This window comes from Macaca thibetana, chromosome 1 (assembly GCF_024542745.1).
Source record: "Macaca thibetana thibetana isolate TM-01 chromosome 1, ASM2454274v1, whole genome shotgun sequence".
NCBI classification, from domain to species: domain Eukaryota; kingdom Metazoa; phylum Chordata; class Mammalia; order Primates; family Cercopithecidae; genus Macaca; species Macaca thibetana.
This window is the reverse complement of record NC_065578.1, coordinates 196,211,365-196,226,232: the sequence shown is the minus strand read 5'-3', so window position 1 is coordinate 196,226,232 and position 14,868 is coordinate 196,211,365. Positions and strand designations below refer to the sequence as shown.

The following is a 14,868-nucleotide window of genomic DNA, read 5'->3' as shown; positions in this document are numbered from 1 at the left end:
TTTAGACTTTTTTACTTTTATTATTGAAAAAATTAAAATAAGGAAAGGGTGTATCAGACATATGGACAGGTGATTCACAAAGCTTGTCACTCCAACAGGAAGACATACATCAAGCTTCTCATTCTCCCTGAAGCAACAGTCAATAGCTGATGCTTCAGAAGGTGAAGGCTTCCCATAATGCACCTGTGTAGTGTTAGCCACAGGGTAGTGTAGGTGATATGTGCAGTAAAGTGGGCGAAATAAAATATCTTCAGAATTCAAAACATAGTAGGAATTTTGGGAGAACAGACAATACCAATATATCATGTCAACAGCAGAGACGGTGCAAAGCTCTATAGTTTTACACCATTACTTATATTTTATTGGAGCTAAAGGCATTTTTAAAAGTGGATTTATGCTGGAATCTTGTATTTCTGAAAATATTCCACTTCCAGTTTCTTCCCTAACAGTTTTTAAAAAATGCTATTGCTAGTTAGAAATGCTTTATCTTTTCTTCTATCATAATCAATGAAGGCCTGATCTTAGAGAGTCTAAACAATTGCAGTAAATACATCCCAGATTTCAGCAGCACTTTACCAACACTTGTGAATCACTATCATTCTTCCAGGATTCAGTTTAAGAGTGGCAATTACAAGTCACTTTAATGTCTGAGGAAAGGATGGAAAGCAAGCCCTGCAAATAGAAGGCCACATTTACTCTTTTCAAACCACAGCTCAAACTATCAGTGGAAAATACAGTTTTTATGTAAGCACTCCAACAGTTTTCCCCAAACCTTGCAGAATCCATTACTTTTAAGAAATTTCCACATGAATAGACCAAACGAATCAGGCATACTAATACTTTGTACATGCACACACACACAAGTGCCAGTTTCATATCATACTGTCACAAACTCTAGAGCTAAACACATTCACACGCTTTGGATTAAATGATCAGGATAGAAACATGCATTGTGAATAAAATAACTTACCTATCTTACCTATAAAATTCCCCATTTCAGTTGTTTTCTGCCACTGCCACTGCTGAAGTTATCCTCAACTGAACTCTTTGTACACATTCCTGCAAACCAGCTCACGGTTGGAATGTCCCTCATTTATTCATTCATCATTCATTCATTCATTCATTCAACAAAGAAATTTATATTTAGCTAGATGGAGACACAGGGGACAAGATGTGTTCCCTTGAGACACTTGAGAGGCTCACAGTCTAGCCCAGACAGAACTCAGCTTTAGTTATCTGCTTCTGTGCTGCAAGACCTATTAAATCTTCCCACCAAATTAATTTTCATCAGCCTTCTTTGCATTTTTGACATCAGGTTCTGTCTGGTCATGGGACCTTTCCCTAGAGACCTAGTCCTTGCCTGGTTTCCCACTTCTACTCCGAACATTATCTTTGCACATTTCACAACAAATCATGTCCTAGTGGCATTTCCCCAAGTTTTTTTTACACCTTTTTCTTGGTAGGTTAGCCCCCTCAAAGCAAACTTTACTTACTTTGCTCAGACAAGCATTTGAACTGCTTTGTTCAATTCCTTACCACATAGAGTCCACGAGACTTGAGATCTGTTCTGACCGAGCCCTGTAACAATGCTGCACTAAGAAGGTGCTTCCTCATCCATGCTCCCTAGGACCACTGCACATGCCTGCACAAAAGCACTTACCTCGTGGCTGCAGTGTGCCTTTACTTTTACATGTGCCTCCCCTAGCAAGATGGAAACCCCTCCAGAGCAGGGATATGCTCTATGCTTGGTATCTCCAGAAGCCTAGCGTGAGGAGGCACCTCACCCACCCATCAGGAACTTGAAGTGTTTCCAGTAGCAAATCCCCTTGTTCAGTAAGCAGGGTTTCTAGCTGGACTTCTGATTTGCTGCTCATTATAGTGACTTTATCAACCTCGGGTGGAAGTAGGCTTTTAATGAAAATATGAAAGAACTATTCATTTCTTCATGCAGCATTATTCTATATACTGCAGAATGTTTAGCACTTCTGAACTCAGGGAAGAATGCCAGGAGCATTCTCCAGTCACTGGAATATCCCCAAATGCCATCTTGCTATCTAAGGAGACAGAAGCACCACCCTACCCCACACCAAGGAGCTGAGAATCACCAGCCTAGTGTATTTTTGAGGAAGTCATTACAGAGATATAATACACATAAAAATTTCAGCCAAAAAGACTGTTTTGGTCTCTACTTTTAAAACTTAAATCCAAGGTCTAATCATTTCTAAGCCTCCAAAGTTGCAATGGAAGGTACAGAAGTTCAGGATTTAGGACAAACTTGTTTTCAGAACCTGCTTACTCAATCACTTGATAACACATTGTTTAATGCACTGGAACTTAGGGAAAGGAAGTATAACATTTCCTTTATCTTTATGACACCACTGCTGATAGCAGAGTTATCTCCATTTCTTTAAACTTACTAAGCTGGAGTCCTCCTAGGGTTTGTCAATACACTATACAGATGAACTTTCTGTTCAGGACAGTGAGGAATGCCTTTCTTCCCCAGCTCCGTGTGGTTCCCCTCTTCTCCCTATGTTTAATGCACATCTCAGCTTCATCCCACTTTCAAGCTTTCCTCAGATGCCCTAGATCCATTTTCAGGGATGTACTGTATCCACCCCCTGTTCTGTCAGCTCCTAACCCTCCAAAATGTTTCACTCCTATGTCTTTGAGGAGAACAGATGCCTTTCTCTGGCCCTTTTAAGTGTAAAGATGTTTCTATGGCTATGCTTTTAAGTGTTAAGTTGTTTCTATGGCTATTTGGAATCCCAAATAGATTGGAAATTTCCCAAGGGCACAACCACATCCCGGTTTTTATTCTATATTCCCATGGCAACCATGCATTTAATAAATATAGTTTATGACTATCTATCACAAATGTGGATATAGCCTCCCTTTCTTTTATATATATTTATAAACTATGTTCTTAAGCATTTCATATGTTTACTTTTTCTGTGTCCTTTAAATTTTAGTTCACTTTATAGTCTTAAAGGAGAATAATTCTGAGACTGAATTCTATCCATAAAATAACTAGTATTGGACCATCTACAATTAACTGTTAATAAATGCTTTGGGGTTTGTTTTTTGTTTTTTGTTTTTGTTTTTGGCAGGTAGTCACAAGCTTAGCCTAAGGAGCTGACTTCTATTCCCACAGAATCCTAGAATCAGATTTTATGACCAGAAAGGATCTTAGAGGTCATCTAGTCCATATTCTACCCTATGTTTCAGGGACCTGAGGCTCTGAAAGGTTAAGAATCTTAGCCCAAGTCACACAATTCACTAATGATCAAGCCAGGAAAACCACCAGGTGTACTCACCCCAATTCCAGTGCTTTTCCCAATATCTCACCACCCCAAAACATTCACTTATCCTTCATTTAGAAATGTGCACCAACTGCTTTCCAGTCTCCTAATATTTATAGTGAATGACCCCGAAATTTGTTCATGTTTTTGGCATTACTGCTCTACTTATGTAATTAAAGTATAATTTTTGGATGTAGGAAATGTTGGAGATAACTGAAATTCTCAGCACCTTTTAAAGTTGCAACCGGAAAAAATGATCACTGAACACATCATAACACAATATGAGCTAATTAAAAGGCATTCACCATGCTGCTACAAATAAACAACAAAAATGATTGCAAAGTAATCTGACTTCACAAAGTGCTATAGTGATTCAACCTCCACCCCCAGAGAGCGACTAAATACAAAATATTATCAGAAATATAACGTGGTCGACTTGGCCTGAGGTGAAATGCAGAAGACTGCTAGACTGACTTTAAAATGCCGTGGAGGAGTGTGGGATGTCATGGAAGGGGGAAAGTGAGTTTCTTGGAGCCCAGCGTAGTGTCTTGAAGTCACTGTGCTCCATCCATCAGACTACCACAGATAAAAAGATAGCAAGAATGGCCGCTTTCTTTAACCAAAAAAGGCCCTGGCGGTCTCAGGCAGACACAGAGGGGTACACACTTGGTATGTCTCAAACTGTCAGAGTTCCTGCCCTTTCCTCCGTGGCCAGCCCCCTTAGTGTGAAGGGGTTGGCTGTGGGGCCTTTCCCAGATCCTCTCATGGGAAGCCAATTCAGCAAAGTCGGAGGCACAGCCCCCGTGTGAACGCAAACCTGCACGCCTGAATAGCGGCAGCTGGCTTTGGAGAAAAATGGAACGACTGTCTCCTGCCCGGCTTTCAAGAGCTGCCATTCTTTCTTTCCAGGGGCTGAGCCGATTTCTCGGTGCCACCCACTCTCGCGCCTGCCCCCCGCCCCCGTTTCCTCCCCGGCTCGGGCCCGCGCGGGTCCACCCGACTACAATGCAGCTGACCCAGCTGCTCCAGCTCCTGCTCAGGGTAACCACGGCAACCGCGGGCCGCCAGGAATGCGCGCTAATTGAAGGCCGAGTTTCCTCCCACAGTGATGAGCAACAAGTGAAGCAAAAATAGTGAGGCGGAATAAAGGCGGCGAGGAGGGGGCGGTGGGCGCGACCGGGGTGGCTGGGGGCTTAGGGAAGGGGAAATAGCGCCTGCAAGACCGCGTTTGTTCTCTTAACACAGGGCAGTGAACGGCCGCGACCGACGTCATTTACGGTTCAAAAATCTTAGGGCAAATTTTTCAGAAAACAACTATTACGTCAACCCCCCATCTCTTTGCTGGGCCCCTTTGCTCGATTCAAGTATGTAGATGAATGGAGATGTATGTGCACATACATAGGTCCCCAGGAACGAAATGCCAGCTAGCAGCAGGGTTCCGCAGGTGGAGGTGAGCCCACACTAATTTCCCCTCCAGCCCTCTGGATCTTCTGTTCTCTTCAATCTATGGGAGACCCTTCAAGGTGGTCAGCAGCTAAAGATGCGCGACCATCATATCAATTTGCCTAGACAGTTGCGGTTTATGCCTGTTGTCTTGCCAGAAATTATTAAGTCCCCCCTTTTCATTCTCAAGAGTATCCTAGTTTGGATGATAAGTTGTAAAGTCACCCTATCTAAAGTCTTCCCAAGCCCACCCAGATTCTAATCCAAGTTCAGTGTTCTTCAGACCCCTTCAGACTTCATCAAATGGCCTGGGCTGTGTGACCTAATCCTTGTATTTACAGTAGGCAGTAAACACCCTGCAATTAACTAAGGGTCATCCACTGAGAAATGGGGGCTTCCAACAGCAACCAAAAGATAGCATGCTGAGACAGAATGCTTTCAAATCCACTCGCAGGAAGATTTCCACTGGGCTGATTAGGGTCACCACTGGCAAAACACAATACAGATGTCATTGAGAAAATGTGACTCTATTAGCAATAGGATTGCCAATTCACAGATAGCCATTAAAGCCTCTGCCCGTGGAATGGGCTAAAGGAAAGTGAGCTCTTTAGCAGGAGTCCCCAAATGTAGAATTCCCTAAAGAGGGTTCCCTCAGATTAGGGATGACACGCTGGTGATGTGGTGTGGGGAGTGGTAAGGGGTGGGAGAAGGGAGCTAACATTTACTAAGTTCTTTGTGCATTTAATCTTCATAATAGGTCTTTCATGTAAATTTTATTACCCCTCCCCATTTATTCCGCTAAGGAAACCCATGCTCATAGACATTGACTTGTCCAAGTTCATATTACTGCACTGAGTCCAGGGCTGCCTTCTCGAAGCTTCTGCTGTTCACAGTGGACTTTATCCAACATCCAGAGAGACCTTTGGTCAAGATCCTCTTCACAGCCTCAGCACTATTTCTATCTGGAGCCAGATACTTCCTTTGGGGAATGGGAGAGCTGCCCTGCACTTTGTAGAATGCTTAGCAGCCTCCCTAGTCTCCACCCACTAGATGCCACAGCATCCCATAAGTTGTGACAACCAAAAACTGTCTCCAAACATTGTCAAACATCTCCTGGAAAGGCAAAATTGCCCCTTCTTGAGAATCAATGGCCTACATGTTTAATATCCAAATACAGCTTTAATATTTTCTTGTATTGTTCTCTAACTGCTTCAGAAATATACCTTTTATCTTCACCAGAAGACAGTAATTTTTATAAAGACAAGACACCGTCATTTCTTCATTTTGTATCCTCACTGTGCTAGGGATATAATATGCAAAAAATAATCATTTTTTAAAATCATAATTTAAATGCAAATCATAATTGAAGCAAAACTGACTCCACTCTATGGTGCCTATCAAAGAGCAAAGTTGAGATTATGGAATAGAAAGGTCTGAAGGCCAAAGGAAGCTTCTTGCAAAGAATGAAAGGCATGATCTCACATCTTTGAAGGAACCACAAGCCCTACGCCACTCTTCATTCAATAGAATGAAGGTTATTGGCGGTCATTAACCAGAATCAGATTCTAGTTGACATTTGGCTAACTTTTCTGGCTCTTCCCTCTCCTCCATCCCTTCAATGCATTTTTTTTTTCTGGTTCTTTTTAAAAACAAGACCAGCAGGGGCATCTAGGTAAGCTCAGGGCAGAGCAGGCCAAAGCTAGGAGAGAGTGCTGAGAGAAAAGGCAGTGGGGCTGAGGCCTGAAAAACCACTACTCATTTGTTTTCTGTCTCTCATGGGAAACTATGGAGTTATTTCAGCTGTTCTGGAAACCTGAAGGCACAGGTGTCTGCTGATGATAGAAAGGATGATTCTGCTTTCTTTGGGGTAATCAACCCTACTGACGCATAATCTGAAGCATATCTGATACATAATTGAGTTTACAAATGAAAATATAGGCACAGCTCAAGTCAAAAGATGTTCCAAAGAAGTAGCCTCCAAATTTATGGCGAAAGTGTGGCTCTGTAATTAATTCCTTTTCTCCCTTCTGCCAGGAGTAAACTTTTTCTTCCTTCTCCCCCAATTCTTTTTCCCTCTTCCTCTGTTTGTAAATCTTAGAAAGAAACAGCAGCAGCCACTCTCAGAGATCAAAGTTTTAGCAGGCAACAAAGACCTCCAAGGAGGCTGTTGCCATGGGAACTCTGGGAGCTGAGGCCCTTTTAATCTTCAAATCTCCTTGGTTAGCAGCACCAGGCTGGGGCTGGCAAAGAGGAGGAGAAGGAGGGAGGGGAAGCATTGGCAACAAGTAGCCTTTCTGAAGAGACTGAACTAAAGTCAGAGGGGTGGGGGGTGGACAGGATTCAAACTGAGGCAGCAGTAACACAGGGGCGGGTGTGGGGACATTTCTGCATAGCCTAAGACGCACACTCCCATCAAACATCCCTAAAGTCAATCGTGAATTCTGAGACATCCCCTCCCAAGAACTGACTGATTTTATATTAGGTTATTAATGGCTTTTTAGTACTAGTGGATGGAGAAGTTTATTTTAAAGCAGAAAAACAATTTCAGGCACAGTATTGTAATTTGATCATATATATATATACATATATATATACACACACACACACACACACACACAGAGACACACACACACACACCTGCCCATTCCTTTACCCCTTATCTACGTAATATAACTGTACTTCTGGTTAAATCACAGGAAGGGATAGAAGAAAAAACAGGAGCGTGACAGGAAAACAAAAGCAATTCTGTGGCCTTACATTCGTGGGGAAGAATCAATCCCAAATGAGCGCCTACTCACAAGGACCTGCTGGGAGCATACCTATTTCTGGCCTCCTGGATTAGCATCGCATTTGGACCATAAAGAAGCACAAATGGATGAATTTCCCAAAATGTTAATGTTTGTTATTTGCCTGCCTGACATTCTTTTCTTCATTTGGAAACAAATTGCCAGAGTTTTCTTTAGGAAGTTACTCTTTTTCCTTTTTCCCTTCAGTTCATAGGGTTCAGTTGGGGTTGGTGGTATAGTACAGTCCTCTCACACAAAGGCCACCCCCAACAACAAGACTTTTACTGAAACTATGGGGAAAGAAGCACTTTATCCTCTTGAGATGGAAGGTGCTAAAGACCATGGAAGGGTGGATCTGCTGGGGGCTGTCATCTCTGCCTCATGCAGAGAGATCCTGCCTGAAAATGATGCCAACACAGACAGTGCAGAGCCAGGAGACGGAGATAAGGAGACAGAGATTCTTTAACACATAATCTGAAACCCAGGACTCAGCCATGCTTGAAGCTAGGAATACCCCTGGATTTATCTGTTACCTAAATCAAATTATCTGTTACCAGAGTTCCCCTAAGCCAGTTTGAGCCTCTATTCCTTACAATAAAAGAGTTCTGAAAAATACAACAGTTAGCTTTGGATAGTGAGATCTTTAGGAGATACTTTCTTGTATACTTTTCTGTTTTGTTTGAAATTTTTATAAGCATGTATCTTTTTTTCTAAAATAGAAACAATATTAAAACAACACAAAACAGCAGTATTTGAGGTATCACCCTCAATACAGAATTAATTCTGCCATCTGTGGATCTTTTAAATAAAGTCAAAATCATAGAAAGTATTCTGAAAAACCATCTTGTTTATCATAATATCACCAACAAGATAACCTGTTCCATATTAAAAGTTCATCAGAGAAGGAGTTTCTTATAATTTCCCTCAACCATCCATAGTTTCCAAAAACTGTTATTTACCATTACGAACGTCTTCCTTAGGATGAATCTAAACACCCCTTCCCTCATATCCTCTTATTCTATTCTTGGGCCACAGGCAGGGGTGTTCATCCAGTCACATTTCCTCCCAGGCCTTTTTCCCCTTTTTCTAATTAAAGGCCTTTAAAAAAACAAGTTACCACATAGGACATCAGAAAGAAGGGGTCAAGCCCTCAGATTGTACATTGAAAGACATAAGAACAAGGCAAGCTGCTTTTAGATTTTAAAATAACTTCCCTGTTTGAGCCTTCCTGAAGTGGTGAAGTCCTTTGCCTGCCAGCTGGAGATGCCCCAGGGAACTTTATTCCTATCCAAACAGTGGCATGGTTCCAGATTATAAACAGCCTGTCCTTACCATTGATCCTAGACAAATTTCTAATCTTGGATGGCAGATTTCTGGACACTCCCATCTTCTGTGACTGCAGGCATGGCCCTAGGATCCCAAATGACTGTCTAAATATTTCTAAGGTACCTGTCACTGTCATCTTAAAGCACCAAAATACTATATGCATTTCCAACTTCACAATGACTTTACCTTCTGAATCATTAAAAAGACATTAAAGGGTGTTCAGTATAGTTTTCGTGTTTAATGTTGAATCAGTGGTTGTCCTCCCATTTCTGTGAATCACATGTCTTTGGATATTTCTGAAACCACTGAAAGAGCCATCCATAGTGATTTGTGGATGGTTCAGATGTATAGAGAGGAAGGAGGGGTGAGTCATGCTCAGTGGGAAGGAATGCAATCTAGACAATAACAACTATGCCTTTGAAGTCAGAGCTTCGGTCAATGGTTATGGGCAGTTTGACTAAGAAATAAAGTGAAATACTGAAGCAAACCTGGAGCAAGTAACAATCATTACCCATGGCCTCAAGCAGTAACCACATTTTTTTTTTAACATAGCTTATTCTATAGCTTCTTCATACAGACAGGTCATGTGGTATTGCAGAAGGAGATAAGGCTAGGAATCAAAACACTTGAGTTTGATCGATGACACTTTTTTAACTGGGATATTAGTCATAAAACATAGACATCAATTTTTTCATTTGGAAAATAATACCTGCCCTCCTACCTTACAATATTATTACAGAACAATTTTATAAACTACAACTTATTTTCAGTGTACATTAGTATTAGTGCTAGATGTAGTAATGGCATCCTCCGGTAGACATACATTGTTGTTTTGGCATGCCACATCTATTCTTCTTTTACGTTAACAGTGTCTTAATTTACTTAGGTGAATTAATTCTTCTCTGTTTCTTGATAAAGTAACCACGAAGAGCCCCAGCCTCAAAAGGCTAAGCAGGGGACAACTGACCAAACTGGGTCAACAGAAACTTCACCTACCCTGCTTGCTAATAAATGTTCTGACCCTAAGATCTAATCTGATTCCTCTGTTAAGATTTCTTCACTGGTTCCCCTAAGTCTTCAGAATCTAGTCCAAACTTCTTAGTCTTGCATATAAGATACTTCACAATCTTGCTCCATCAACTTTTTCATCCTCACGTTTCTGAGTATAATGAAGAAACCAAATTCTTCTTAACTTTGCCTCTAATTTATATCTTTAACCCGTCTTTCTTTACTAATTAATCTTCTGTAATTCCAACCTATTTTCTGCTCCCCATTTTGTGATCATCTCCAAGAAAAGCTACAGCAGTTGACTCTTTCAAGCCACCATCAATAGTTTCTTTCTTCACTCTTAAGGGATTAGTCCTCTTAGCCCTGACCTACTGCAAAAGACCACAGTTTATTCCTCCGGGTTCCTTGTGAATGAACATCAATCACCCTGTATGTTCTTATAACCAACCTGTTTCTCCATTTATCTCTGTCATGAGGATTGATTTCCTGGGAGATCATTTTCTTATTCATCAAGGGAGTCACATCAATCATGTTCATCTGCTTTTTAAACCAAGAACTTTAGAATAGAAATAAAGCTCAAAAGTAACTTAACTGAATACCTTTTCCTGTGCATAAGTACCTCCAGAGACATAGCACTCACTTCTGAGAACACTTATTCCATCTTTAGATGTCTCCAGTTGTTAATGTTAGAAGTCTCCAGCTCTTCTTTTACACTGAGATAGACTCCCTCCCTTTGTAACTTCCACTCCTGATTCCATTTTATCTAGCCAGACAGAGTATGTTTCCATTCTGTCTTCTATATAATTTCACTTCAGGTATTTGGAGACACTTCTCATGCCCACTGTTCCAAGTCCACTTTTGCTAGACCAAATCCTCCAATCATCACTCATATAAAATTCAATGACTGAACCAGTGGTTCATGAACATTATAATTAGCAAACTGTGGGTCCCAGTTATCTTCCCACAGAGGTCTTCATCTCCTTAGGAATGAACTCAGAAATCAGCTTGCTCTTCTGGTCTCACATAAAAAGAATACTTAGGCCAGTAGGATGAAATAATCCCAAAATAAGAGATTTTACAACTGTGACAGCATTTTGAAATATTGTATAAAGAAGTGTGAAGACAAAAAAGACTCAGAATTTTGTATTTGGAAAGTAAATACAGTGCTTTATGGACTCAAAAAATTTTTGTAGATTTCAAACTAACCCGTTTAAATAAGTACACAGCTAGTGTTGCCCTAAAAAGTTTCCATGACAAATTTATCATGCTTTGAACATCTCTAATGTTGAACAAAACAGAATGATGTGTTTCTTCCCCAAGAGCCCCAGCATGTCTCTATTTCATGGACAGGCTGCTTCTACTGCAACGAGTTTGGATTTGCAGCCTCGGTAAGTTTTCCTTTATGATTCCTTTAGAGTTAATACTGATATTTTTTCTTCATCTTTCCTCCCATAATTGGCGACCACTGTCATCTGAACTTCTGTTTTACTCACCTCTCCGCTGCTGGCTTTTTTCCTTAAGAATAGCATTTTTGCCCAAGTTGCTTTGCATGTTTTGATCCAGAGGACTGCCCTTCATACACTTTAACACATCCTTAGATGACAAAGCTTTCACTCTATTCATTTCCCCATGTTTGCAGAACAACTGGGACCAAATTATTTAAAGTGGTTTTTACCTGGCCTCCTTTTCCTGCACAGGCAATTACTTCTCTGCAAATGGCTGCCCTGGCCAAATAACTATGTTCGCAATTAGCTAATTGTGGGCTCAGTGAGCCACTTGTTCCTTCAAACTTGGCTATTAGAGTTGTGATTAAGCAAAAATGTGTCTTTTTATTCCTTTCTGATTTACAGAGTCACAGCAGATCCCAGATCTGATCTCCCTATGTTCTATTACAATGTCAATATAAGCCTTTTACTTTTTCATTTCCTGCTGAATATCAGTCATATTTCCATTCTTTTACAAGTCACAAGTTACACTTTATATATTGGACCCGAAGACTTTGTTTGAATTAAGTCAACCTTCTAATAAGGCAGACCATTATTACCTTAATCCAATTTACAAAATATAATGAGGCTGGGTGGGCGAGGTGGCTCACACCTATAATCCCAGCACTTTTGGGAGGCCAGGGTGGGCAGATCACTTGAGGACAGGAGTTTGAGACCAGCCTGGCCAACATAGCAAAACCCTGTCTCTACTAAAAACTACAAAAAATTAGCAGGGCATGGTGGTACACACCTACTACTCAGAGGCATAAGAATCACTTGAACCTGAGAGGCAGAGGTTGCAATGAACTGAGATTGAGCCACTGCACTTCAGCCTGGGCAACAGAGTGAGACTCTGTCTCAAAAATAAAATCAAATCAAATAATTTTGTAAAGTAAAACAATAAAAAATACAATGTTAAGGCATCAGAATAGTTATTTTGCCGAAGTCACACAATCATGATAAAGACTAAAACTAAAAATCCTAAATAACAACTGCCACTTTCTCCCTAGGGACTGAGTTTCTCTACAATCTTTGCATAGGGTACCAATCAACCTTCAACCTCATTTACTTTTAATAGGAGGCACCCTTACGAATTCCTCCAAATTGCTATCACCTGGTTTCTTGGAAGCTACAAAAATGTAATTTCTTTTGAAAAATGGTTTTAAGTGTCTCCTGAACTACCTTTTTCCCTATAACTATGCAGTTTCCTTTCTTATTTCTGTATGTTCTAATTTTCTTGTTCAAACAATATTAACAGAGCACAAAATATGTGCTCAATTCTCAGTTTCATACAAAGAGGTCAGCTCCCACTGACATTCCTCCAATCCACAAAAAAGGAAAGTAGCCAAAAGTAATGAGTTTTCATTTATAAGGAGATTAATATTAATAAGGATTAGATGTATGTGCTTTGAGAATAACTTGGACACTTTTAGGTTTCAAGATATCTGGCTTCCAATTAAACACTAGTACATCTCCCAAGCAGCTCTTTTTATTGGGTATCTTTTATTACTGAACTCTCCAGTTTACAGCTATCTTTTCTTATGATTGTTTTAAGTGGAGATAACCCAGTGGGAAAAGATTCCTGATGTCTCCAGAGGTTCTGACACATCAGTGAATTCTTATCTCTGTGTAATCTCTACCTTGCTTCAAAGGCCTCTAGCATTTTCTTCAAAATTAGCATATAACAAGACAAAGAGAGAAATCAAGGTTAAAGGTGAAAGTGGAAAGGGGAAAAAAAAAAAAACGAAGAAAGCAGAAGAAATATTCGGGACAATGATAAAAGGTGGGGGCGGGGGGCTGGTCATAGCTTTCAAGAAGTAAGACATAATAAGTACAGCTACTGCTCATAAACCGCATATTCTAAAAGGGAGTGTGCATGAAAGATAAAACTGTGTATGCAACCTGCTAATGCACACAGGGGTAGAAGTGAGAAGAGGGATAGGATACAATGCAAGTGCAAGCAGTCTAAGATGAAAATGTCACCTGTGGTTTTCACTTACCCAACACCAGCAGTTCCACTGAGTCCTCATTTTTCCCCTCCAGGTCATCTGGGGTGGTGATAATACAGTAATAGAGTCCGCTGTCTCCCCACATAAGCTTTCCAATTTGAAGATCTGCATCTGTTATCACAAAAAGAAGGACTCAGTCCTAAAACTCTGTCCTCTGAAAGAAAAACATTGAACAATGGGGGTTGGGAGGGGAGAACCCTTCTAGGGTATCTGCAGTATTTTCTTTCTTTATCTGGATGGTGGTTGAAAGATGTGTGCTTTGCTTAAAACAAACAAACAAGACCAACAGAACCGTAACAAAAACTAGCATCTCTAAGGAAGGACAATTACAGCCTGCCAGAAACTGGTCTAGTTCTAGTCCAGTTTCAGGAGTAGGAGATGGCTTTGAACCAGGCCTGCAGAGGCCCCTAAGAGCCAGGAAAATGCCAGAATTATTCTGAACTCCTGGAGATAAGCTAAATCACAGGAGTTCTTCAAAATTCAAATAATCAAATAGGTCATATCAGACTCTTGGGACCTTTTGATGTCCAGAGCTTTAGAGAGCAAGAGAAAGGGTGGAATTGATGCAAAGCCACCTGGGGCTTGGGTCAAGCATCTACCTGGCTCTGTTATTTGTATGCATACATCCCTTCTCCCTGCGAAGAGTCTGCTTTCCACATTTGGGAAAGGAGCCTAAAGGCTGATGTCAAGGTATAGGATGTTTGACTGAAGAAGTTTTTCCCCTAAAACCGTTTCAATTCAGCTCTAAAAACAAGCTCCTGAGGCTTGACGCTGGGCTCTGGAAAGACTCTTTCCAAAGTTCATCTGTATGTCTTCGAGAGATTTTACATGATTCACCCTTTTCCCCCTCACCATCCCGCTGAAGCAATGATAGGTCTCTTGATGCTCCCATTTCCAATAAAATAAAAGTCTCGAGGGTCTGAAAGGGTGAGAGGCTAGGATATCACCTTACTGACATAAGGGAAGGGAAGAATGAAACTAACCTCCCTCCCATTCCTAGATTCAAAATAGGGGCATTATTACCATGAACAATCGTGATCTCTCTGCCCCTGTAGAAATCTCCCAGGGTGACAGTGGAGCCCTGTTTTGAAGCTACTACTCGAACAGTCCTCCTGCTGTCTAAACAATCCAAGTAGGGGTCCCATTCCAGATTTCTCTTGCTGAGAGATTGGGCCCGGGTAGAGGACATGCCCAAGGATTCTCCCATGCGATCCTGGCAGTAGGACTTGAACTTCCACTGCACGACTGCAGGCTGATGGGAGGATGTTGAGAAGTGGCAGCGAAGCACAGTGGGCTGGAAGAGCATGGCCACCTTCTTCTTGTCAGGCACCGTGACCTGAAGGCCTTCGACCATGGCTGCAAAACAGAATAAACATGTCCAAACAGTGTCCATATCCTGGACCTCACCTTCCACCACATGGTCACACCTTTCCACTTCACTTACCTAACTTGTGTCCCCTCAACCTCATTTTCACAATTACAATTAATGGCATTAATATCCATCTGGTTGCCT

The 14,868-nt window shown here is 41.1% G+C and overlaps 1 protein-coding gene across 3 annotated transcripts in view; it reads right to left on the bottom strand.

Moving 5' to 3' along the window:
* The window catches only part of ILDR2 (immunoglobulin like domain containing receptor 2), a 61,574-nt gene that overhangs the window by 29,638 nt on the left and 17,068 nt on the right, over positions 1-14,868 (bottom strand). For all 3 annotated transcript variants that reach the window (XM_050768458.1, XM_050768477.1, XM_050768468.1), the window contains exons 2-3: positions 14,379-14,711; positions 13,347-13,466 (exon numbers count right to left, since the gene is read on the bottom strand). In XM_050768458.1, coding sequence (XP_050624415.1) covers positions 13,347-13,466; positions 14,379-14,711 — 453 coding nt within the window. The remainder of the gene's footprint in view (positions 1-13,346; positions 13,467-14,378; positions 14,712-14,868) is intronic.